We start from the raw sequence: 13,401 nt of genomic DNA on the forward strand, positions 1-13,401 counted from the left end.
ATAAAAGTGAAGAACAAAATTGGCTGCGGCCTTTTCAAATGAATCATCCCATTGTATTTTCCCTAACAGTTTTAGGGAAAATATTCTTTTCAAAAGTTCAGTAATAACCAGTGCACCACCTTGCTCATTAGTATATTTGTGTCTTCCTGATTGCTTTAACATATTATTCACAGTAGATTACAGTATTATTCAACAATTAAAAGTAAATATTTCTTCTTAATGTTTCGCTCATTATATGGCCATTAAAACCCTTCTCTTTTTTAAAATGATGATGTTTGATATCATCATCATCATCATATAATTATTTGGAAGAAAATGAAGGGTAATATATATATACACTCCTGGAAATTGAAATAAGAACACCGTGAATTCATTGTCCCAGGAAGGGGAAACTTTATTGACACATTCCTGGGGTCAGATACATCACATGATCACACCAACAGAACCACAGGCACATAGACACAGGCAACAGAGCATGCACAATGTCGGCACTAGTACAGTGTATATCCACCTTTCGCAGCAATGCAGGCTGCTATTCTCCCATGGAGACGATCGTAGAGATGCTGGATGTAGTCCTGTGGAACGGCTTGCCATGCCATTTCCACCTGGCACCTCAGTTGGACCAGCGTTCGTGCCGGACGTGCAGACCGCGTGAGACGACGCTTCATCCAGTCCAAAACATGCTCAATGGGGGACAGATCCGGAGATCTTGCTGGCCAGGGTAGTTGACTTACACCTTCTAGAGCACGTTGGGTGGCACGGGATACATGCGGACGTGCATTGTCCTGTTGGAACAGCAAGTTCCCTTGCCGGTCTAGGAATGGTAGAACGATGAGTTCGATGGCGGTTTGGATGTACCGTGCACTATTCAGTGTCCCCTCGAGGATCACCAGTGGTGTACGGCCAGTGTAGGAGATCGCTCCCCACACCATGATGCCGGGTGTTGGCCCTGTGTGCCTCGGTCGTATGCAGTCCTGATTGTGGCGCTCACCTGCACGGCGCCAAACACGCATACGACCATCATTGGCACCAAGGCAGAAGCGACTCTCATCGCTGAAGACGACACGTCTCTATTCGTCCCTCCATTCATGCCTGTCGCGACACCACTGGAGGCGGGCTGCACGATGTTGGGGCGTGAGCGGAAGATGGCCTAACGGTGTGCGGGACCATAGCCCAGCTTCATGGAGACGGTTGCGAATGGTCCTCGCCGATACCCCAGGAGCAACAGTGTCCCTAATTTGCTGGGAAGTGGCGGTGTGGTCCCCTACGGCACTGCGTAGGATCCTACGGTCTTGGCGTGCATCCGTGCGTCGCTGCGGTCCGGTCCCAGGTCGACGGGCACGTGCACCTCCCGCCGACCACTGGCGACAACATCGATGTACTGTGGAGACCTCACGCCCCACGTGTTGAGCAATTCGGCGGTACGTCCACCCGGCCTCCCGCATGCCCACTATACGCCCTCGCTCAAAGTCCGTCAACTGCACATACGGTTCACGTCCACGCTGTCGCGGCATGCTACCAGTGTTAAAGACTGCGATGGAGCTCCGTATGCCACGGCAAACTGGCTGACACTGACGGCGGCGGTGCACAAATGCTGCGCAGCTAGCGCCATTCGACGGCCAACACCGCGGTTCCTGGTGTGTCCGCTGTGCCGTGCGTGTGATCATTGCTTGTACAGCCCTCTCGCAGTGTCCGGAGCCAGTATGGTGGGTCTGACACACCGGTGTCAATGTGTTCTTTTTTCCATTTCCAGGAGTGTGTGTATATATATATATACGGAAAAGAATGTCCATTACTACTACTTTCTTTGCATTGTGTTACATGCAAAGAAAGTTTATACAAACTCAAAGGAATTAGAGGTGTCACTATAGTGTGATAAAAAATGTTAAAATCAGTATACTTTCAGAGTCTGAAATATCACTGTGTACATTTTAAACTAAAACTATTTGGAAACAAATGTATATGGTTTGCAGGTAGATAACATTAACAAACATTATTCAAATGCCATATTTTTAATTTGCCCCTTTTACCTTATGATAAAACAATTTGTATTGCAGAAGGTTTGTTCCATAAACAGTGGCACATGGTAAGTATTTTGCAACAGCAATTTGTCTGACAAGCTAAGTAAAACACTAACTTAGTGTCACTGCAAAATTAGGAAAGACATGAAAGTCTAGTAAGTGCAATATTCAGGTCTTGTTACAAAAATACAAAACAATGATTAGAAGATGTATTAAAGCTGCCACAGTATCTGAACCATTTTACACCTTTGCAGTTTTATTTCCATAACATTACAGTTCAACTGCAGATGACAACAGCAAATGGTAAGATGATTTTTGTGAAAGCCTGCCTGTGGGTTGGCCTGGTCCAATGACAGTGTATGGGATATGACCAACAATGCCACAAGTGGCTTCCCTAAGTAGGACACTTGAAGGTAACTGTACTGTTCCCATTACCAGGCAGTTGACTTTCTGGATCTCACTTTCAGGTAGCGGTGAAATCACGTAGAGCTGTCTTTCTTGCATATCCACTCCACGAATAATACCTTAAAAAATATATATTTAAAAAATTAATGACACAAAAGTACTTCTCAAATTGATATGTCCTACTACAAGATAATAATGGGAGGTTTTATGCAGAAGTACAACAAAATGCAAAGAACAGTCTTACAGCAGGGCCTTTCAGTAAGATACTGGGAACAGCGAAGTTTATACATTGCTAGAGTTTGGGCAAAAATGACAAGTTACTTAGCACATTTTTTCAGAAGGAAACAAATAGAAAATTGATTTAGGAAAGGATAAATTGAGCTAAAGGTATTAGTTTTGCATAAATAATAACAGGAACATTAACAAATGTGCTCAAGCAAACAAAAGTATTCGGAATTGTGAGAAGATACAATGACAATATAATTAGAAAAATTATAAAAAACAATAACAGTATAAAGAAGGTAAATCAGAAACTTAACACTGATGTCACATTTCATTTGTTAACATTATCACCAGCCATACAGGAGAGAAAAAGTATAATCACTTAAAGACACCAACTGGCTTTAGAAGTGGATAGGTATATCATATTCGATCATTTGCAGTTCATAAATGTAATTATTGAATAGAGCAATGAATATGAATTACTAAATGGTCTGGAGTTCATAGATTTGGAAAAAGCTTTCGACTCACTTTCAATTAAAGAGCACTTGCGAAACAAGGCAATTATCCAACTTGCATTAGTACACAGGTGAGTATACAGGATGAACCTGAAATCTACTGACAACACTCTGAAGGTTGTTCAGAGATATTGTACAAGTTTTCATACTATTAAATTGTTACCAAGGAATCTGGTGTTAGTAGTAGGGTGCCTATTATATAAAGGCTTCCAGTGACAACAAAACTTTGATTTTCAATACTTCGTGAAATTACTGACTGAATTTGAAAATTTTAAATGATGTTATAATCTACTCATCAAGAGGTATAATCTTATGTTAAAAGTTCAACATAATAAGACAAGTATTACAATCAGAAACTTTGTGTTTGTCTTGAGGGAGGGTAATCGAGGCCAAGCAATGCCCGGACTGTGTTTATGCATTATTTGAGACTTAATGACTTCCAACAATCTCTCAATTGAGATAAATATCCATATATCCCCCATTTTATGTGATGCAGCATGTATTCAAGGACATCATTGTCCTTCTCTCTCTCTCTCTCTCTCTCTCTCGGAGGGGGGAAAAATGTAAGACATATAGCTTCATTGTTTGAGCAGAGTAGTTGTTTATCACAAAGAGATTACCATTGTAATTATTCACACTTGGGAACATTCTCTACTAATTGACAGCCCATGATGACCTGATTGCATCTTATTTCTAACTGACACATCCTACAAGATGTACTGTTCCATGAAAATAAGTGATACTCTGTAACAAAATATTGTTTGAAGTAGTGATGAAGCCACTTCAATTCAGTAAATATGGAAACATTGTACTGTTAATGGGCCTTTTGTTTTCAGTGAAGAGCGAATTAAATTGGAAGATAAAGCTCACTTTTGATAACTCTTCTCGACTGCATATCTTCTCCTGTCAAAAGTGGCAAAATTGCAGTCCCGTTTATGAAAGCTTTCCTGATTTTGTCTGCTGAAAATATGCACTGAAAATTTTTAAATTACTTGACTTGATTCTGTTCTCGTTTGTTTCCTTTTTTGCCTGCACTGATCTTAGTGATTGTGGCCAGGATAACCAAAAGGTGGACTCCTATTGTTTTATTAGATTTTCACCCCATGTGCCAGTAACAAGTGGTATAATGTACTCATCATAATAAAGAAGTAGGAACTCTTATTCAAAGTAAAGAGTAGAAGTGTTAGTTTCACTTTCTGTCAGCTTCACGGTCATTATGTATCATACACGAGATCAGTTTGAATAGAACATGAGGGACAATTGCACACATCCTTCTGCTCTTGGCATTCACTATAGTTATTATACAAAAATCATGGCAGTTCAGCTATATAAACTTGAATAGTGAATATTTTATTGGGAGAGCCTATTTTAAAATTGCACTCCTGACATTACATTTCTATATAGAAAATTAACTCCCTCATAGGGCATTGGGCATTGTCATATGGTTTTTACTAGAGCATTAACATTTTTGGAAACTAATAAGTGGTTTTCCCTTTTCTTTGACATTATTTTATGTAATTAGAGACAAAAATAAACATTCTAGGTACTTTACTGTTCTAAGCAATGTAAAAGCACATATTTCTCTCTCTCTCTCTCTCTCTCTCTCTCTCCCCTCCCCTCCCCCCCCCCCCAACCCCATCCTAAAATAAAAGCAATGTTAATGGTAAGAAAGTAACTATGAACAGATACATTTAATGAATAGTTAGTGAACGCCCATGGATATTTAGCAAAACACAATGCAAATAGGAAATTTTAAGAAAGAAGTATAAGGTACAACACTTATGAAAAAGATCACATATTTGTATCAGAAGGGAAATTTCTCAAAAATATTGTAAAGTTAATGAATTAAGATGAAAATGTTAAATAATTTGTTGCAAAGAAAGTGCATATAATAAAATAGAAAATGTAGTTGTCATTAAAAACTTGTTTTGATATACGAGACCCAAAATCTGCTTTGCTTTGTTAATATGAGAAATGTAAAAGATGCTAAATTTACTTTCTCAGTAAATATGAGGTTGTATCCAGTATTAAAAACAAGCATAAGGAGGACAAAACTCACCAAAACCCAAGCACTGACAAACAGGAGCATGCAGCAGTATACACGGAAGATTTGGATCACTTGGCTGGAGCATTTCCCCTTTCTCACATATACAGAGCGCAACAAAACTGCCATTCATAACACTTAATACTGAGTTTGGGTTTATTGTTTCATGACTAACACACAGTTTCAGATCTTTAAAGCTGCACCTGAAAAAATAAAGATATTGCTATAAAAACAATAATGCTGCTACTGAAAATGTTATGTAAATGAAAATTCACACATTGTATAATTACAAGGTAACAGTTAGGTAACATGAAAAAAGCAAAGGAATTCAGAATCTTGTAACAATGATGCTTATCATGGACTATAGTTTTCTATCTTTCGGGTTTTGATGTGGTTAACTATCATCTTTACACCAGCTCGGAATTAACTTCTTAGTGTTTGAATTTTCTGTTAGAGGTTCTGCTCTACATGATTTTGTCTTTCTGGAAGTATGTCATGAAATGCAGCATTCTCTTTGTTGAGATTTTCAGCATTTCTTTTCTAACTCTAGAAAAAGAATCCTCTGTTTTCAGAACTAGTATGTGATTCTGCTGCACTAATTCTCCATGGTATTTCAGCAAAATAGATCATTATATAACACTCTTCAATGTACTTTAAGATATGATTTATGTCTACAATATTCTGGTTCTAAAGTTTTGTTATCAAACTATTACTTATGGCCTGTTCTTATCTTAACTGCAAAGCACAGGTTCATATTAATTAGATATAACTATCTTGCAACATAATTGCCACTTGCACCTAAATATAGTGCTAAATGTAGTATTAGAAAGTCCTTAATGGAATACAAATAAGGAAAGGAATATTGTGGAGACATTGAGCGGTTGATAGGAACATAAACAAGACTAAAAATGTTGGTAAGCTTTCAGATGGAATTCCACACAGCTATCTAGTACATCTCTCTCTCTCTCTCTCTCTCTCTCTCTCTCTCTCTCACACACACACACACACACACACACCTCTGCATGTAACATTATTCCAGCTGCCTATATTGTGCTCAGCTCAACTGAGGTCATGGGTTGTACCAGATGGAGTGGGTTAGTGGAGGGAGAGAGAGAAACAGCAAGGACACAGGAAAGTAACGTGGCACGTGAGGTGGAGGTGAGGACTTGCGAGGGGGAGACAGAACAGAGGAAGATGAAGTTGACAAACAGGAAGCTGTGTGTGTGTGTGAGGGGGGGGGGGGGGGGCGGCATGGGTACATCGAAGGGCCTGTTGTAAAGAAAATAACCATTTTTGGTAATAGAGAGAAACTGATCTAGGGGGTGGAGAATCCAGATGGCACAGGTTATGAAGCAGCCACTGAAGTCAAGTAACTTGTGCTCAGTTCTGTATTCAGCCATTATGTGGTCAACTCTACTCATTACCTCAGTTTGGCAGCGCCCAGTAATTTAGATGGACAATTGGTTAGTAACCATGCCCACTTAAAAAGAAGTGGGAAGGTGAGTGCCTCCCCAGCATCTCACTGTGTGCCACATGCAACTCTTCCTGCCTGTGGCATATGAGCTCAACAGTGTCACATTCCTATCCTGTGTGGTTGCTGCCTCTCTCCCAGGTAATGCGTGTCTGTGAAGACTGCTGACCTACTATGCTGAAGATCTTACTAATGCCTTCACAGCAGTCAAGTTCCTGTGCCAGTACAATATATCTGTGAAGGTGTATGTGTACTTTGCAGTAGTTAGCTTTGAAGGTGGACATTGTCTAAAAATTTAGTAGCATTCTCAGTCTTGTTTGCATGTCTTTCTGAGAAAATACCTTAAAAAAAGAGAAAAATGCCTGTAACAAATAACTGCCAAAATGTACACCATAAAAATCAGAATGAGATTGATTTGGGGGAAGAGACCAAAGGGCGAGGTCATTGGTCTCATCGGATTAGGGAAGCGAAAAATCAGGATTTGGTTTCTGTATGCGACTATGTACAGCTAATGTGATTGATGTCACTGCAGGGACAGCTTAACTCTGTGCCACTCTTAATTCAGTGAACCCATAAACGAGGTGCATGTAGGCCCACTCTTCATCTGTAAACCTATCCATAGTACAACTGTGTATCAGTATTAACATGCAACTAATACTGCCAGAAAACAAAACCCTAGACACAAGCAGTATTGAATGCAAACCTGAGGAAACGAATTAAGGAGGGCACTGCTGCTGTCAACAACATGTGCTATTAGCAAATGGAAACAAGACATGCTACGCGTACCCATTGACGTTTGCATTGTTGTCAGTGCAATACAGATACAAAGCTAATTAGAGCAAGAAACCAAACAAAATAAATGCAATAGCCCTGAAACAGGAGATGTGAGTTCCTTATACCAAAAAACTCAGAAAGTATCCCTGAACAACCCCTGAAAGTGTGTGTGTGTGTGTGTGTGTGTGTGTGTGTGTGTGTGTGTGTGTGTGTGTGTGTGTGGGCGCGCGCGCGCGCGCGCGTGTTTGTAATTCTGTCAGAGATGGTAAGGCATATGGAAGAGCAGTTGAACTGCATGGATATGTAGCACAGTAGACGAGGTTTGCCATTTGGGCAGTAAAATAACTGATGGTGGCTGAGGTCATACACACCACTGTCAGAACCTTAGAACATGAATATGAAAAGGAGTTAAAAGCGACTGCATGTTAAGCCCAATCAATGGAAAGAAAGACAGTTAAGAACGTGGGCTTACTCTTGGAGAAAGGTCCACAAAATAAGCTGTAGAGACAACTAAAAATTACATGTCCTTCCCCATAGAGGTACGATGGATAAAGGGTAAAACTCAGTCGACAGCCAACGCGTCATTTGCTGAAACTGCAGATAACTAAGACGGCATACGTATATTAGAACATAGGTAGTTAAAAAAAGGGCATTTGGTCAGGAAATGGCGAACTGTCAAAGATTGATGACAATGAGCACAAAGTGGTGGGAATGGTGATGGCTAAAACCATAGTGCCTATTGAGGGTGGAGGGTGCAGTCATCTGCAAGTTGCGGTTCATGTCAGCACCAATGATATCTGTCACTTGGGTTCTGAGGTAGTCTCAGTTATACAAGTGGCTGGCAGGAGGCTGCTGGCCTTGCTCACAAGAAGCCAACAGAGCTCACAATTTGCTGCATCATTCCCAAAATCGACCGTGTTCTACCACTTTCTTCCTTTGTCGTTAATGTTTTACTACTGACACAACACTTCGTTCCATGCTTCTGTGCAGGTATGTCCATTTTTTTCCAACTTTTGTTACTTTCATTGTTTTCCAGCTTTTAGTACCTGCATTTTATGTGCTGTTTTATCTTCTTGTTTCGTGTATTTTACTGACACTTGTCTCAATCTGTTTTTATGCAGGCACTAAAGACCTTCCTGTTGTGCGCCCATACAAACATTTCCATCCATCCTTTAGTTTGGAGTGAAGTGGAGAGCCTCAACCAAAGGCTCCATTCATTCTGTGATGGCCTTGGCTGCAGATTTCTAGAGTTGTGTTATGTGATGGAGAATTGTATAACTCCCCTTGACATGTCAGGAATACACTACACGAAGGAAATGGCTACTTGGGTAGCAGAGTACCCTTGGAGCGCACTTTTTTTTTTCTTTCAAAAAGGAAACAAAAGGCTAGGCATTAGTTTGAGGTCCTCTGATGAACACTCGCCAGCTGATACGCAGAGAGTGAAATCAAATCCCATATGAAGTGAAGACCCTTTGACTGTCAAAATTTTGGCAGTACAGAGTGCGTTCCGTAAGTAATGCGACCAATTTTTTTCTGATGCAACAGTACACCACAGCGTTGTAACCAGCTGGGCTAAGTGGATGGGGGTGTTAGCTTCAAAACACTCTTTGTCTCATTCAGCTGCGAGCTGCCGGAGTGTCAGGACATGCATTTCCGTCAACCCCGTTTTGAGTTTATGTAACACGGCACAATGGATCATTCTGTAGAGCAACAGTATGCTATCAAATTTTGCATTAAACTTGGGAAGTCCGCCACCAAAACGTTTCCATTATTTCAGCATGCCTTTGAGAATGATTGCTTGTCCAAATCACAAGTTTTCCGATGGCACAAGTGGTTCATGAAGGGCTGAGAGGAGATAACCAACGAACCTTGCAGTAGACGGCCATCAACCACAGGAGTCGAGGAAAATGTGATGCATGTGGGCGATTGTTTGAACTCTGACAGACGGCTGAGCCTTCAATTGATAGCAGAAACTCTAAACATGTCAAAAACAACTGTTTTCCGCATTGTGACCGAAGATTCGAACATGGGAAAGGTGTGTGCCAGACTCGTCCCAAAAGTGTTGACCAACAAACACGAGCACATGTGAGTGTTTCGGTGCCGAGAAATGTTGGAAATGTCTGAAAATGATCTGCTTTTATGTAAAGGTTTCAAGTTTAATGTACAACCTAAATGTACTTCTCAAAGTGTAGAAAATTTAATTGTCGACCTCAAAGTTGGGCTTGATTGTTCTAAAATAGCAAAAAATGTGCAAACAAGAATAGCTTATAACGCCTGTAAAATAGTCCAAAAAGATTACTCTATTCAAAATCCTGTTTCTGCTGTACATCAAACGTTGAAGAGCATTAATCTTAAGCTTAGAAATAATGAAGCACTAATAACTAAGGCCGACAAAGGCAATTCCCTAATTATCGCCCACAAAAGCGAATACATCCGTAAAACTGAAATGTTTTTTGAGGAAAATGGCATCGTGCCAATCGAGGTGGACCCCACACCCGTGATCCAAAAAGAGATAAGGTCGGCTCTTAGCAGTACAAAAAAGTTAATCGGCGAGTTTTATAAAAAATGCCTTATAAACATGAATCCGAAACCGCCTATTTTGAGAAGCCAGTTTAAGGTTCATAAAATTTCCCAACCTATCCGTCCGATCGTTGACAGCACCAAAAGTGCATACCACAAACTAGCTTGGTTCCTACACCGTAAATTGAAAGAGTATTTTGTGTTTGAAAAAAATTTCTCCGTCAAAAATTCGGTAGACGTGGCCAACAAACTTAAAACTTTAGCCTGTTCTGACATCACAAAACTCGTATCATTTGATATTAAAAATTTATACACTAATGTACCCGTTGAACAGACGATGGACATTATAGAATCCAATTTGCGATACCATAAAAAATTATCGGCCCCTGAGATCGATGAACTAATGGTTCTGTTACGCACCACCCTCAAGTACAATTATTTCTCTTTCAATAATAAAATATATTCGCAACCCTGTGGTCTAGCTATGGGCAGCCCGTTAGCTGGTATCATGTCAGATATTTTTATAAACTCAATGGAGCAGATGTTTTTTCGGAATTATCCAGATATGGCAAATAATATAATATTCTATGCGAGATATGTAGATGACCTGCTATTTGTGTTTGAAGGTTCCCATGAAGAGCTAGAACTTTTATTTACCACTTTCAATAACCTACATGAAAAAATCAGATTCACGCAAGAAAATCAGACAGCTGATAGGACCTTAGACTATCTCGATCTGACTCTATCCATTATTGGCAACAAAATAGATTTTAAAATTTTTCAGAAAGCAACCTATTCCGACATCATCATCCCAGCTGATTCCACCCATCCTCAGGCCCAAAAAATGGCCTTTTTTCACTCGAGTATCCATCGAGCTCTTTCCATTCCACTTTCGCCAGTCAACTTACAGAACGAATTAAAAGTCCTCGAAAACATCGCTCAGAATAATGGATATAATCCCAGTATAGTGAGACAGTTGTTCAATAAAAAAACACGAAAGAAGACTACCACTCTTTCCAGTTCAGATACTCACAATCAACACCAGGCAACGAAATACATATCAGTTCCCTTTATAGGTAACATCTCCTATAAGGTAGGTAGGTTATTAAAAAACCTAGGGTGCAAAGTTTCATACTCTACCACCAACAACCTCAAAAAGAACTTAATTCATTCCCTGGTTAAAGATAATGATAAATCATCGCTGTCAGGTGTGTATAAAATCACGTGTGCTGAATGCCCTTCTTATTACATTGGCCAGACAGGAAGGGCCCTGTCTGTTAGGTTTAAAGAGCATCTGCCAACAAAAAGCGGTGATGGAACTTGAGGATCTACATTTGCTGAACATCTGGTCCAAAAGGCGCATGCTCCCAAGCCTCTAAAAGACGCAGAGCTTTTGCATAATGAAGTAAAGGGATGTAGGCTAGACACCCTCGAAGAATTGCAAATTTTTAAACATCTTAGTATTGATAGAGACAACTTACTTAATGATCAGCTGCAATTAAAAAATAGAAGTTATTTCGAAGGATTCCAACCTTTACTCCAGTGGAGTTGACCAACAGTCCGCCTCGAATGACCGATGCTGTTTTCCCCATCTGCTTCGTCCCTTTATTATAATGCAATTGTACATGTGTATCTTTGTACCAAAAAAAAAAAAAAAAAAAAAAAAAAAAAAATTTGTTTAATGTTGCTATACTAATAGATAGGTTTGTCCAATTTAGGACGGCTTTCAGTCACATTTTGTTTATATGTATAGTTGCTCTAAGTAATTTTGAGACAGTTGTCTCTCGCCCCTGCGCTTGCGCATGCGCTTGGCCGCGGCCAGCCTCGCCGCGTAACGGCTCACAACGCCTAGTTTTCGAGCCGCTTACGTGTGGTCCTTATTTCTGGCCGGCGTAGCGTCCACATTCGCCTCAATGGTGTTAATTTTGACTGACATAATCTTATGATTATGCGTCGTTAATGTTAATTTTTAATCTGTGACATGACCAGAGTTTGGCTCACAAAATAATTTAATTTTTGTAAGTATCCCAATTTCTTTAATATTCAACATTAGACTGATAATGCATTGTAGTAGTAACATATGTCTGTATGTGGTTTAATTTATAGGTTCTGAAGAAGATTCCATTACTGGAATCGAAACCTAGGTAAACGAATAAAATTACCTTGCAACTGAAGGCTGAAAAAATTGTTTAATTGTTATTCTTGGAACAAAAGCTGTCTGAAACCTGAAGTAAGAAGCTCCAAAATATTTAGCAAGGCAGAGTGTGTGTGTGTGTGTGTGTGTGTGTGTGTGTGTGTGTGTGTGTGTGTGTTTTAAATGACGTAGGAGGGACGGTGTTCAGTGTAGTAGTCACCAAAAATATTGTTTCTATCAAGGTCAAAATTTAATCTGACTGTGAAGTCATCTGGATTGATTAACAGGCCTAGGTGAACTTAAGTTAATTATTGGATGTTTTTACCAGTCACCAAACTGTAGAATCATTCAAAGAAAGTCTATGTACAGTAGTGTAGAGCTACCCAGATTGTGTAATATTAAATTGGAGGTGAATTTAATCTATCCAAGCATAGACTGGGATGTCTATGGATTCACTGCAGGTGTTGCAGCCAGCCAGCCTTATTAAGTACTTTTGAATATGTTTTCCGAAAACTGTCTTGAGCAGCTAGTTCAACAGCTCACACATAATGGAAATATTTTAGATCTTGTAACTGCAAACAGGCCTGACCTTGCCAAAAGTGTCAGTATAGAGACAGGGACTAGTGATCATGATATCATCATAATGGCAATGTCTACTAGTAAAGACCGATTGTGGTTTAATAATAAAATTCAGAAAAATTTAAGAAGTAGAGATTGTTGCATTTTCATTTCAAAAAAGAGCACATAAATGTCAACAGGCAAAAGCTAGTACAAATTTGTACACCTGTAAGAAGATCAATGGGCAAAACATACAACTTCCACACTCATACCTTAGCAATCAAAGGACTCTGTCCAGTCACTTGACAACCAGTCTGATGTGGTAATAGAAGAAAGCAAAAGGAAACCTGAAGTTTTAAATTTCGCATTTGAGAAAACATTTACATATAAGCATCATACAAAAATACCATTGTTTGACTGTCACACGGACTCCAATACAGATAACATAGAAATAAGCATCCCTTACGTTGAGAAGCAACTGAAAGACTTGAAAACAATTAAGCTGCTAAGTCAGGATGGAATCCCAATTTGGTTTTACAGAGAGTACTCTACGGTACTGGCTCCTTACTTAGGTTGCATCTACTGCAAATCTCTTGCCCGGGTGATTCTCCTATACAAGAAGGGCAAAATAACAGACCCACATAATTACAGACTAATTTCCTTAATATAGGTTTGCTTCAGAATTCTTGGACGTATTCTCAGTTTGCATATAATAAATTTTCTAGAGAAAGAAAAGT

At 39.7% G+C, this 13,401-nt stretch overlaps 1 protein-coding gene across 1 annotated transcript in view; it reads right to left on the bottom strand.

The window, feature by feature from the left end:
* Positions 1-2,252: 2,252 nt before the first annotated feature.
* Positions 2,253-13,401, bottom strand: part of LOC126263012 (polynucleotide 5'-hydroxyl-kinase NOL9) — a 76,979-nt gene continuing 65,830 nt past the window's right edge. Inside the window, exons 7-8 of the mRNA XM_049959978.1 lie at positions 5,223-5,410; positions 2,253-2,545 (exon numbers count right to left, since the gene is read on the bottom strand). Coding sequence (XP_049815935.1) covers positions 2,292-2,545; positions 5,223-5,410 — 442 coding nt within the window. The 3' untranslated portion in view covers positions 2,253-2,291. The remainder of the gene's footprint in view (positions 2,546-5,222; positions 5,411-13,401) is intronic.

The sequence above is a fragment of the Schistocerca nitens genome, chromosome 6, assembly GCF_023898315.1.
Source record: "Schistocerca nitens isolate TAMUIC-IGC-003100 chromosome 6, iqSchNite1.1, whole genome shotgun sequence".
Taxonomy (NCBI): domain Eukaryota; kingdom Metazoa; phylum Arthropoda; class Insecta; order Orthoptera; family Acrididae; genus Schistocerca; species Schistocerca nitens.